Source organism: Sprattus sprattus (assembly GCF_963457725.1).
Source record: "Sprattus sprattus genome assembly, chromosome: 12".
Taxonomy (NCBI): Eukaryota; Metazoa; Chordata; class Actinopteri; order Clupeiformes; family Clupeidae; genus Sprattus; species Sprattus sprattus.
The window spans coordinates 29,045,066-29,057,871 of NC_137910.1; the positions used below are offsets into that span (position 1 = coordinate 29,045,066).

Consider the following 12,806-nt stretch of genomic DNA (forward strand, 5'->3'; position numbering starts at 1 on the left):
GTTAGAACTGCACGTATGACACAATGAATCCAAGTGACTGAGAAGCGATGAAGAAATCAGAAAATGAGAGGACAAAAGAAGTGCCCTTATCACAACATCCCTGTTGGCATTGTGTAGAGGCTGAATTTGTGTCGGGGTAACCCATGTCAGTGACTTAAGCGCTATGTCAAAAACTGAATAGTCATATTGTAAGGAATATGTAAACAAAATTCAAACCATATTAATGTCCTTAAGGGATCCAACGAAATGCTTGTGTATGCTTCATTCTTTATTAAAGTGATGACTTGACTTTGTTCTGAGAGTGGAGGCTTGTGGCTCGCCACTGTAGGTGCATGCTTCAGTTCGGCGTTACCTTGAAGACATTTTGCAACACTGCCATGGGCATGTCTGGCCCTGTCTGAGACTGCGTGTGTGTGTGTGTGTTTGTGTGTGTGTGTGTATGTGTTTGAGCAGACAGCCGTGAGTCAGAAACACACCTTAGACTGCGGTGTTAGTCAAACCCATGTGGAGAAAAACAGAACACAGAATCAAGCGCCTGGAGCTATGGTTTATTACACAGAGGCTATGATACAGCGGGTACCACGCACACTGGGGTGGGGATGCCTAAGATTCAGCCTCTGTGGTTGATCTGCCTCCAGTTATGATTTTATGACAGTCCACAGGAATGTATGGATTTTGTTTACATATGATGCATTCAATTCAGATTAAGCTGTTTCTCTAGTCTAACCACATGTGATTAGCACTCATCCTTTAAGATCACAGCCTTAAGTTAGTTGGATTTGGTGTATCCAACGTTGTCTCCAAATCCAACTACATTTTCACTTCAGTCATTTCACTTAAGCAAACTAAAAATGTGTAGTTCTAAGACCTACATGTGTGTTACAGATGAGGGTTCCTGGGTAGTCCTGTGTGCCAAACATAGTCCACTAATCTAACCAACAAGCCCAAATCAGCTTAGATGTGGCCTCACACATTATGCTTTCTACATCAACAAGCTAGGTACAAAACTGGGAAAAGTATCATTTTAGGGCCATGCTAGATACTATGTTTTAAAAATCAGTGTTGGAATTGTTTCCATGTGAATTGGTTTGTAAGGTCTTACATGTAATTTGCTGTATTTATATCTGTACACACTAAAACTGTGTAAAAAAAATCCAATGACAGTGGTGGGGAAGAATGAGGAGCCTTATGTAGGGCTGGTGCAAACATCTCCATGCCCCTGCTGGGACAAGTTTAAGCACACTTCATCCAAACCGTATTCTATTCTATAACGTGTTGTGTTTTGCTACTGATACGTTTTCTGAATGCATAGCTCTTGTTAAATATATCTGCAGAATGAGAGAAAGATTGGTTCAGCTATGTCATTTTTTCCTACCTCTGTGAAATTCCAGATATCTTACAGTGCGGATGTGTGGCACAGAGTGTGTGTGTGTGTGTGTGTGTGTGTGTGTGTGTGTGTGTGTGTGTGTGTTGATTCACGTTGTGAAGGGTGTGGCGGTGGCAATGAAGGGTGTGTCACTCCGACACTCGTCTGACACACACCTCACTCAGCACAGGTGAGGCAGGACATATATAGGAGCACACTCAAACACTGCAACTGTTATCAGAGATTTTCACTGCAACTGACACGACACAAGGATTTTATTTCTGGTATGTTACCCATGTATTTTATTAGCGTAGTAGATGTAGACTGTAAACAGCAGTCTTAATGGCATTACTGTTAAATATCTGTATGTTTGAAAATGCTTAAGTATAGTATTTTTGAAGGTGATGATGTTATTTATACTATAATACATCCAACTCTATCATTACTAATGTAATATACATGAATCAATGTATAATCACGATTTCATTTTTTTGTGTTATAAAGGATTCCTCCTTATAATGATGACATGGATACTTTTCCAAGTAGCAGGTAAGGATGTACACACATTCCCATTCAGTTGATGATAATGTTTAAGACTATTGCCTTTAGTCATTCCGTCTCAACCTTAGTAAATAAAACAGCTCAGAGAGGTAACTGTAAAATAGCTGTAGTATCAAAAGCTCATGAAATGTTTGCTATTCAGTAATAAATGCATGAAATGACTTATCCTCTCCAGTGCAATACTGAGTTGCATCAGTTTTCTAAACTTTGTCTTTCAAAACTTTCCTGGCCTATCATTCACTGAAACCATAGTCCATCTTTTGACTGACCGGCTTTATCCTTTCCCCCCTCAGCACTGGCTGCTGTTTCCTTAGGCCAGCAGGACTGCTCCAGAGGAGCCTGCTACCCACCAATGGGAGACCTTCTCATCGGACGTGAGCAACAGCTCCGTGCCTCCTCCACCTGCGGACTCACAGGCTCGGAGACCTTCTGCGTACCTTATGGACAGGTAAGACGAGCTGGAGGTCTACACAGGTGCACCACAGCTGTTGGGACTTACTTAAAGTCTATAAGTAGTTAAGCTTTTGGTTGTGACCTTTTTGAAAGCACATGTCTCATGACCAAATGTTCAGCTCCTGAAACAAAGGCTTGTGAAGGATTTAACATGTGTTAATGTATTTGGCATACGCGGGTCGAATTGTAGCCCACTTAATTGGGTGCAATAATTGATCAGTGAGACCCTGCACGACAAATGTCTGGTTTGTGGAATATCCATCCAATATCAAAAGATTCCTTCTGCTTTGTTTATAGATTTATAATCCATTGAATTAGTTGGTTTTGTTAATAATTATTTATTTGTGGGAGATCACAGCACACATTCAAGATCAATATTTGGGTTTGAATAGAAAGATAAAACTGTTGACTATGGCAGGTGGGTGTAAAGGGAATGTTTGAACAGGCCAGGAGTGTGCTGGTTGACATTTAATGAAATTGAGCCTTGATCTGAAGCCATATGATGCAACTGTTGTCTTTGACCAAAGTTTATGTATATACATATATATATATTATATTTATATATATATACGTACAGGGACTGCACTGTTCCATGTCTGTTAATTTTACAAGTAGCAAGTAGTGCCTGGTGCCGTGATCTGTGCACCTACATGTACATGTAGGAGACCATCAGCTTTTGTAGAACAATTGAGACAAATGCCTTTCAGGCCTGCCCCACCTAGTCACAGGCAGGGCTGTGGTCACAGACATGTTAGGTCTGGTTGAACTCTTGCCTTCAGAGCATCACAAGGAATCCTGCCGCTGTGCTTGTATATTTCCACATGTGTGTCTGAGAGAGAGATTTGTATACATTAACCTGCTGATTATCAGTAAGGATCAGTATGGTTTTATGATGACTTTACACATTCATCTAGTCAACATGTTATTAAATCCATGCTTTAAACTTTATTAACAGGTTTATAAATGAAACATATTACAATGTGAAATCCCAACTCATACTTATTTCCAGTATGCCACTTAGTGGCAGTTAAAACAATACTTTCTGGGGTAAATGCCAGATTTTCCCACCGTGGCTGGTTTTTCATAAAGGCATGTGACTTCCAGACCTTTCATGATGGCAAACACTCAAATATCCCCACTAGCAAAGCAGAAACCCAATCAGACTTGATTTTACTATAATCCTTGAGATAGTCTAATTTCCCATTGATTTCTGTGGGATCCATCATCTGATGTGATTGTGTTTGGTTTCTACACATGGAATATCATGTGGCTCAACTATCATTATGAAACAGGACCCTCAAATACCATCACATGCTAGTAAGCTGTGTACACCGCTGTAAATACAGACCTACTAACACAGAGGAGATCTGTTTGGTATAAATGTTGTAACAGTTTTGAAGAAACACACATACTCTGCGACCCATTCAGAATTATTCTGGCGACCCACTTGTGGGTCACGGCCTACCAGATAAAAAAAAAGTTTTAAATACTCTTTTTGTCTAGCTAGATTTTCACAGTCAGAAGAGGACTAACTCAGGCACCCAATGAGGGACAAGCAGTAATGACATGGAACAAATATGGCACAGCTTTCCAAAATCTCTGGCAGATGGTGTTACCAAAATAGTTCTTAAGCAATGAATTCTCCTCAGGGTTGATTAATAGGTGAGCAGCCTATTTTTGGTCTCTGTAGAGGGTCTGTGTGCTAATTCCATAGACCGACCGTGTTGGCTCTCAGCATTTTTTAGACAAGACTGCTGCTGGTCTCCAAACCTCTCAGATATCCTTGAACTGACCTTGACAGTCTCTTATTGGTCTCCCTGAGCAAGTTCAGCAGAGGTTCTATCCAACATCAATTCAGATTCAACCAATCAGAGGCTAGGAAAGAGAGGCCCGATCCCAGTCCCCTAGGAGACAGTGGGGGTGGAGGCCAGAAGGGAGCCTGGGCAAGACAGAGGAGCCTGTCTGAACTACAGATGGCTGCAGTGAAGTTTCACAAATGTGGGCCATATCTCAGATTAAAGAGGTCATGACATGGCCAGAGACAAAACTGTGAAATATCATTGAGGTGCAAGATTGAAAAGACATTTATTTTATATTAGTGCAGTGCCCGTAGGAATTATGCATTCTGTAGTGTTAGCAGACGTAGGTGTAGCTGTTGGGTAGTGTAATAGCAAGACATATTTGCACTCCACATAGGTACAGGTTAAACTGAAGTATTATTGTGATGCATGTTTCCTTTTCATTAAGAAATGTTTTAATGTTAGCCTTTTTGGAAATATACCAACAAATAAAGTTTGAGATTATGTAGTGGATGCAGTTGAATATAGATGTCAACGTTGCTGTCTAAACTATAAACTAAATGGCATAAAGAAAGGAATTATTTAAAATGAAGATATGGTTGAAATAGGATCACTTCTTTATTGTAAGGGTAAGTGTAGGGTAAGAATGGTCATGCAGTTGGACTCAAATGTAGGTTAATTTTATTGAATGTATGTAGCCTACTGTACTTTATGACTTCGATGATGCTAGCTTTGACAGCCCACTCTCAGACAGATCGAAAGCTAATAAATGTCCTTACAATGGGAACACAGTTTAAATACTCTGACTGGAGATGGCGTTACTATCCCCCACCCGAACCCTTATCAATAAGCTACCATTTGTAGCGGTGTATACTCAAACGATAACCCATAGTGCCTAACGCAAACGATAAAATAGAAATATCTCGCGAACTATGAATTCAGAGAGAGAGTTGTATAGAGTAAAATTCATGCGTTTTGCATATGCCATGAATAAGTGCTGTAATCACAGTTACATTTCAACCATGCTTATGAAGTGAGTTTGCCAAGTTGTAAGTCGAATAAGTGCAGAAACGTACTGTAAAAATACGCTATACTAATAAACAATATGAATATTTTGATGGATTACTATTCCCTGTCTGTTAGATGACTGTACAACTCTAGACATTACTTTGAAACTTAATATAAAGAAGCTTAAAAATAAACGAATAGATAAAATCAATCACTGTTTTAAGATTACCTGAGCAAAATCTGTATCTGTTCACCAAGAAGAATTTGAATGCGGACCTCCTTATCGTATCCAACGCTATTCTGAACTTTGAGTGAAGGCAGGATAGTTTAATACAGCTACGCGTATATTGTTTGATTGTGACGTAATTTCGGTGGACAATCGGTCAGTGCGACTTGCAGCCATCACACACTTTGGCCCAATAAAGGCTAAACAGGTCAAAATGAAACCCTACCAACTCTATAGATTGATCAAGACACAGAATAAATTGTGTGACGCCTGTTTATTCTGAGGGCGGCAGTGCATTTCACCTCTTTCTCTGAATTACTACACTACCCATAATGCCTCACATAGTGCCTACGGGAAACGATAACCCATAGTGCCTACGGGAAACGATAAAATACAACTATCTCGCAAACTATGAATTCAAAAATCTTCAAAATCAAGCATGCACAGGTTCATGACATGCGTAAGCTACATGCGAAATCTCATAACTAACGTAACTAACGTCAGGGAGATACGCCCTAGACGGACACACTGACACACAGAGATTTCTGGATTTATAGATAGATTTATGATGTGAATTGGTTTATCTGCCATAATTATTATATTATCAGAATCAGAATCAGAAATATTTTAATGGCCAAGTATATTCAAACATACAGGAAATGAACTTGGTGTGGTCGGTGCATAGGACATAACACATAACATAACACATAACATAACAACAAAACAGCATAAACAAGAACAAAAGACAAATGTTTTACAAGATAATAATAAATAATTTGGGCACATGAAGGGCAAATTGCAGTTAATTGGAATATGTAAACCCAGAGTCAGTGTGATGCAGGGGGCTTGTTTGTGTGCCCCACTACCGTGGGGAAAAAACTGTTCAGGTGGCGAGAGGTTTTGGTTTTTATAGCCCGGAACCTTCTGCCGGATGGTAGACTCAGAAATAGGTGGTGACCGGGATGTGAAGGATCAGCGATGATCTTCCCTGCTTTCTTGCTGGTCCTTGAGTTGAACAGGTCCAGGAGAGACAGCAAGTCGCAGCCAATGACCTTCTCTGCTGATCAAATGATCCGCTGCAGTCGTCTTTTTTCCTTTGCAGTAGGGGCAGCAAACCAGATGGTTATTGATGTAGTGAGGATGGATTCAATGATGGCTGTGTAGAACTACACCATCACTTTCTTCGACATGTTGAATTTCTTTAGCTGCCGAAGAAAGAACATTCACTGCTGGGCCTTCTTGATTGTGGAGGTGATGTTCTCCGCCCACCTTAGGTCCTGTGCCATGACTGTTCCCAGGAATCTGAAAGACTCCACCATGTTAACTGGGGAGTCACATATGATGAGGGGGATGATTGGGGCTGGGCTCCTCCTAAAGACTTCTACCATCTCTACAGTTTTTGAGGCGTTCAGCTCCAGGTGGTTTAGGCTGCACCAGAAAGCCAGGTTGTCGACTTCCTTTCTGAAGGAGGCCTCATCCCCATTAGAGATTAGTCCAATGAGGGTTGTGTCATCTGCAAATTTTATGAGTTTGACAGAGGGGTGGCTGGAGGTGCAGTTGTTGGTGTATAGGGAGAAAAGTAAAGGAGAGAGCACACAGCCTTGTGGGGCTCCAGTGCTGATGGTCCGGGGCTCCGAGACAAGCTTGCCCAGCCTCATTGCTACTTCCTTTCTGACAGGAAATCAGTGATCCACCTGCAGGTGGGCTCAGGAACGCTCAGCTGTGTTAGCTTGTCTTGGAGGAGAGCAGTGGCGGCGCCAGAGATTTTTTTCTGGTGGTGCTATGGGGGTGCTCGGCGTTTTACTGAGGGTGCTATGAAATTAGGGTGATAGCATATGAGTCTCATTTTTCTCTACTACAACACCTCCCCACCATATCGTCACATATGTTTACACGTTTGATCTCTAACGCGTCTTTGGGGTACATAAAAAGCGTCATTCAAATCGATTGTATTATTATTATCATTAGGCTACTTCTGACGGACGCGCACAAAGCCGCGTTCATCTCCGACGGTCAAAATGGATGCAGCATGTTATAGATAACGTAATCCCAAATACTTCACTTACTTCAGTGTGTGGATTAAAGTTTGCGCCAGATGACTAACAGGTCACCACTACCATGTGCGACAAATTAAACTAAACATACCAAGTTCAATACACTTCTAACTAAAGACGGCAGATTAGAATATCAGATAGAATTAACTTAAACAGGCAAAGAGTCAGAAATGCTTCCAAAAAGTGTATATTATTTTAAGTCACAATCAATAAAAACATGAATGAGACCAAACAGTAGGCACTCAAAACCACAATAATAAGAGATCAAAAAGTGCACACAAAACTATGCTTAAAACATCCCTTAATTGTTTCCTAATCATTTCTGCCATTACATTGATGATCTCATTCTGCAGGTCATGGTGCACATACTTTGCATTTGACGGGTTGTTATCTAACTTTTTCTGAACGGTTTTATCAAATTTTCCAATTACAGATAGCAACTTGCGGACATTACCCCTGTTTGCTGAATCCTCATCTTCAATGTGGCCTCGCTGTGAGATCCCCTGACAAGCAGTGTAGCGCAAGCTTTCCACAACATTTTTGTAATATTGGTCTTTTCAGGCCATCCTGGGCGTTCATGCTTAAGTCACCCAGGGTGCTAGCAGCATGGCTAGCAGCGCCCTCAGTAGAGGTGAAGGGTTAACTTGGACCAGGACGTTCCTCTTCTTCTACATCAGAATCAAAATCCAATACCTCTTGCATTTTTTCTTCCTCTTGAACATCTTATTCAACTCGAGGAAATTTGCGGATCAAATACCGATCCATTTTCGTGATTTTGTGAACGCTTGACTTAGAATTGTCCGATCGCGAGGATTACTGTTACTTAGCCTACTACTCATTGAACAATCACGTTCACGCGCAACGTGTCTGTGTCGTGCTACGTGAACAATCTGTTTATTTCAATCTGTTATTTTCTTTTGTGATTAAAATATTATTATCACACAATACATTTTATTAAGAACTCAGAATGAAATTAAATAACAATAATAGGCCTAAATAAACCATTATTTTCTTGGGGGTGCTATGGGGGTGCTATGGCCAATCTAGGGGGTGCTCTAGCACCCCCTAGCCCCCCCCTGGCGCCGCCACTGGAGGAGAGCTGGGGCGATGGCGTTAAATGCTGAGCTGAAATCCACAAACAGGATCCTGGCGTAGGTGCCGGGGGAATCAAGGTTCTTGAGGATGAAGTGGAGTCCCATGTTGATTGCGTCATCTACAGACCTGTTGGCTCTGTAGGCAAACTGCAGTGGGTCGAGGAGGTGGTTGGTGATTGCCTTGAGGTGGGTTAGCACGAGGCGCTCAAAGGTCTTCATAACCATAGAGCTCAGGGCGACTGGTCTATAGTCATTAAGGCCTGTGATCCTCTGCTTTTTCGGAACAGGGATGATGGTGGATGTTTTAAAGCAGGCAGGTACCACACATATCACTGTTAGTATTTGATCAAATTCAGCCACTTCGAGAGGTGAAATTCAGTATTTGGATTTTGGATAGGATGTATGGATAGTCTTTAAGAAAGAGTTCTGTTGTTCTGAAAAATACTAGGCACACATTAACTAAACTGAACATGACATTGAAACCCTACTTCACTTCTTCATTACGTAATTATGTACAGTTCACATGTGATAGCAAATTCTGTGCTTTGCACTGCATGCTCACTGCTACTGAGCATGTGTACTGCTGTGTGCTTGACGGTCAAACTTCTCTTTGGTGATACAGCCCTTTAAAATGAGATTTCTAAAACACATTTGACTGACTTGACTGCTAGATCAGTACTGGGTTGCAGTGGTTCCCAGTCCAAGCCCAGGGCTCGGGGGCACGTCCCTGAGGCATGCTCTGCTGTTCTCTGGTCCAAAGAGGTGGCTGCCACCTGGCTGGTTAGTTGCTCGCTCTCCTCCACAGATAACAGCGGAGATAGAGTAGGTTTGGCAGAGACCCATCCCACAGGGACCTGATATAGCCAGATGACAGACACCCACTCAGACACACACACTCAGACACACTCAGACATACTCAGACACACTCAGACACACTCACTCAGACAAACACACACCTGCGTGTGCACACACATAGGCACACACCTTTGAGCAAATCTAATCTGTTTCCCACCAATAGCAAACACAAAGCGCCATTGTAGTGTATTTATTGTATAGTTTCTAATGGGCAGTCTTTCAAGCGCCACGTGAATGTTTTGGTCTGAATGCATGTGAGAAGCGACCATCAGACAGCTGGCATGTGACTGCGGAGTTCTAGTTTGACTCTTGGTAATACAGTTTTTCACTATTGCTAAAACCCGTTTTTCAAAACAATAACGGCTTTCTCAAAACTGCACACAGACAACTGAAAACCTCACACACAAAATGCTAAACCTGACACTCCCTTTGCAAGATGACTCTTTGCTATCAAATCTCTTAACTGTTCACAAAATGGAACTTGTGTTTTCATTTGGTACACACAGCCATATTTTCAAAACACGCACACATACATTCATTTAGTACACACAACTAAGCATTTGCTGCACACTACCAAGCATTTACAGCACACAGAAGTGCAAAATTGAAAACACAATCATCGAATCACACCATATGAATGACAATGACTCATTGAGCCATTTCTCCTTTTGTAAAATGTATCAGTGTGTAGGCCTACATTTTTCACAGTCAAACATAAAACAGCAATACCGTTGTTCTCACAAAACATATTTACAATTTCAGTCTCCTGTTCCAACAAACACTAGATTGTATTGACATAATATTGTATACAAAATGCTTACAGTTTTTCTCAATTGCTTACACACATTTTTGAAAGCATGCCTCGTTTTCTCAAAACTCTAAACACAAATCCCAAAACAACTAACAAAAAATGCAAAACCCTTTATATCTCCTGGAAAATGCTACTTTGCTTTAAAAAAAAATATTGAAAGAAATTCCTCCACAGGTGTGGTTCTCTTTCAGTCCTGCAAAATACAAATACTGTGAGCACACTATATTCTATTGATATGCAGTATTACAGAACACAAGGCAAACAGATTTCGTACTTGTTCTCCATCCTGAAGGTTCTAATGAAAAACCATGAAAAACTCATTAGAGATGACCATTCTCCTTCTTCTTTCTCCTCCTCCTCCTCCTTTTTCACCTTGTCCTCATTCTCTTCCTCCTCCTTGTCCTCCTCTTCCTTCTCTCTGTCCTCCTACTCCTCAACCTCCTACTCTTCCTCCTTCTTGTCCTCCTCTTCCTCCTCTTCTCACTCTTACCCCTCTTATCTGGTTGTCGATCTTTTCAAAGTTTTCAATAGTTTACCAAACAAAACAGAGGCTCAAGACACATTTATGCTGCAGTCCTCACTGCAAATTGGTCAAAAGACCTGAAAGTTTAGAGATTTGACTATTTGTGTCTTGCAGGTTGATGCTTTGAGATTTTACTTGAGAAATGTGTGCAACAACAGAACTTTGTGTACAGTGTTTTGACAACAACGTGATGTGTAATTGACATCAGTGTGTTCACAAGGAAAATCAGAGTCTAATGCAGATAAGGGAGTCTTAAATATTTCCCACTTGGGGCGAGCGGTTGATACATGACGTGAAGGTTGTGAAGATTGTGCCGAATTAGTAGTGAATTAATAGTGAAAAACTGTAATAATAATATTAATATTAATAATAATAACAATCATAATCATAATAAGATCTTACTGTTAATTGAAGGGATGATTCAACCTTACTGACAGAGACAAAATTAAAATAGTCTTCTGTGGCTTTCCAGGTGTCTTTGATTCTTTTAAAATTTAAATTTCTGTCCAATATTTACACGTTTTGATTAGTTATTGTTTAGACTTGTGTTTCCCAGGATTTCAATTTGTGGTTCAAACAGGCTGACCCCATTTTAAAAGACAGATAGATAATTGTGACCACTTTGATCTGACTTTGTTTCCCCTCCTACAAACACTTTTAGTGATGAAGGAGAAGCAGTGGCCTCCATGTGATCAGTATATCATTTATTTGTAGCCGCCATCACGCTCTCATGGTAGCATCAGGGTTGTTGTGATCACTTTTTGATTTAGACAAGGGACGTTTAGTGAAGGATTCAGGTAGTTTTCCCGCCTGTTATCAGTCTACTGAAACAAATGTTTCAACTGGAGACTCCCTACAACCAGAGGGAGACCGGAACACTTCAATGTCAAGGTTGTGAGCCCATTCAAAGTCTGTTAACTGACTTTACTCTCTGTCAGGTTACAGTTAATTAACTACGTGATGCTCATTTTGGTTTTTCCATTTGTCACTCTAAGGTCACACACACACACATTTACACCATCATGTAGACAGGATGTGACTCAAGAGCAGCTGATGGGAAATCACAGCCTGTTGAGTCATCATTTTAAGCCAGCCCTAAACATTATACATTAGAACCAGTCTCAAATGAAATGAGACGAGACGTTGATAAAGTCTAGCAGTGTTACAGACTGTGATGGACATCTATGTGTATGAGCGGGTGAGTTGGCAACGGTGTCTTTCACACACACTAGCAGTCTGCCTTTGTCCAGTTTGTGTAATATTTGCTTTGAGGGAGTGAACAGACAGCGTGGAGGCCATGGGATGAGGAAACCGCTTGGCTTTGCAGGACCTTTCCCCTGCATATGTGCCCCGGCCCTTTGAGCTTGTGGGAGGCTGGACAGTGACCAGTACTGGCCTACACAAGGGTAAAGACTGGGGCATGAGGCCAGGAACTGACTGGCATAGTGCACGTAGCAGAGCCACAGGCCAGATAAATGAGCCCTTACACAATGAGCCCTATTACCTGATATGCTGTTGTTACAGGCAGTTGAAGTGGAGCTAATGGCAGCTGATGGAAATCTTGACAAGATTTCATCATCTTTTCGATTTTGCAATTAACTATTCAGAAACATAAAAAAAAAATCCATCTTCCAAAATAATATACGTATATTTTGTATAATCAGGTTTGCATACAGTAATTTGTTTTGTTTCATTCAACAATTTGAGGTTTTGTTCCATGTTAAAATGTCCAATGATGCATCCGACACCTCTCTCACTCTCTATATCTCAGTGGAAGATGAAATGCTGCCCATGCGACTCACACAACCCTGCAGCCAGACATGCGCACACCATCCAGAACATCCTCTCCACAGCCGGGCACGACAAATGGTGGATGTCCAAGAAAGGTGAGACAGACTTTCACAGACAGGTGTTCACACTAAGCACTGATCTTCTATCAGACAGCTGCTCATAGCTGAATTGCTGTGACTGGCTGGCCCAATATACAATATGAATGCAAGTGATGAATTGAGGTGGGAATGAACTCCTCAACCGAAGAATAAAACTTCATCTGGTG

General features: G+C 41.2%; 1 protein-coding gene across 1 annotated transcript; it reads left to right on the top strand.

Moving 5' to 3' along the window:
• Positions 1 to 1,884: 1,884 nt before the first annotated feature.
• LOC308373603 (laminin subunit beta-3-like) lies at positions 1,885 to 12,704 on the top strand (the record flags this gene model as incomplete). The annotated part of the gene is made up of 3 exons (XM_080849173.1): positions 1,885 to 1,915; positions 2,221 to 2,375; positions 12,522 to 12,704. The coding sequence occupies 3 exons, from the start codon at positions 1,885 to 1,887 to the stop codon at positions 12,702 to 12,704; spliced, it is 369 nt and encodes a 122-aa protein (XP_080705299.1).
• Between the last annotated feature and the right edge of the window lie 102 nt (positions 12,705 to 12,806).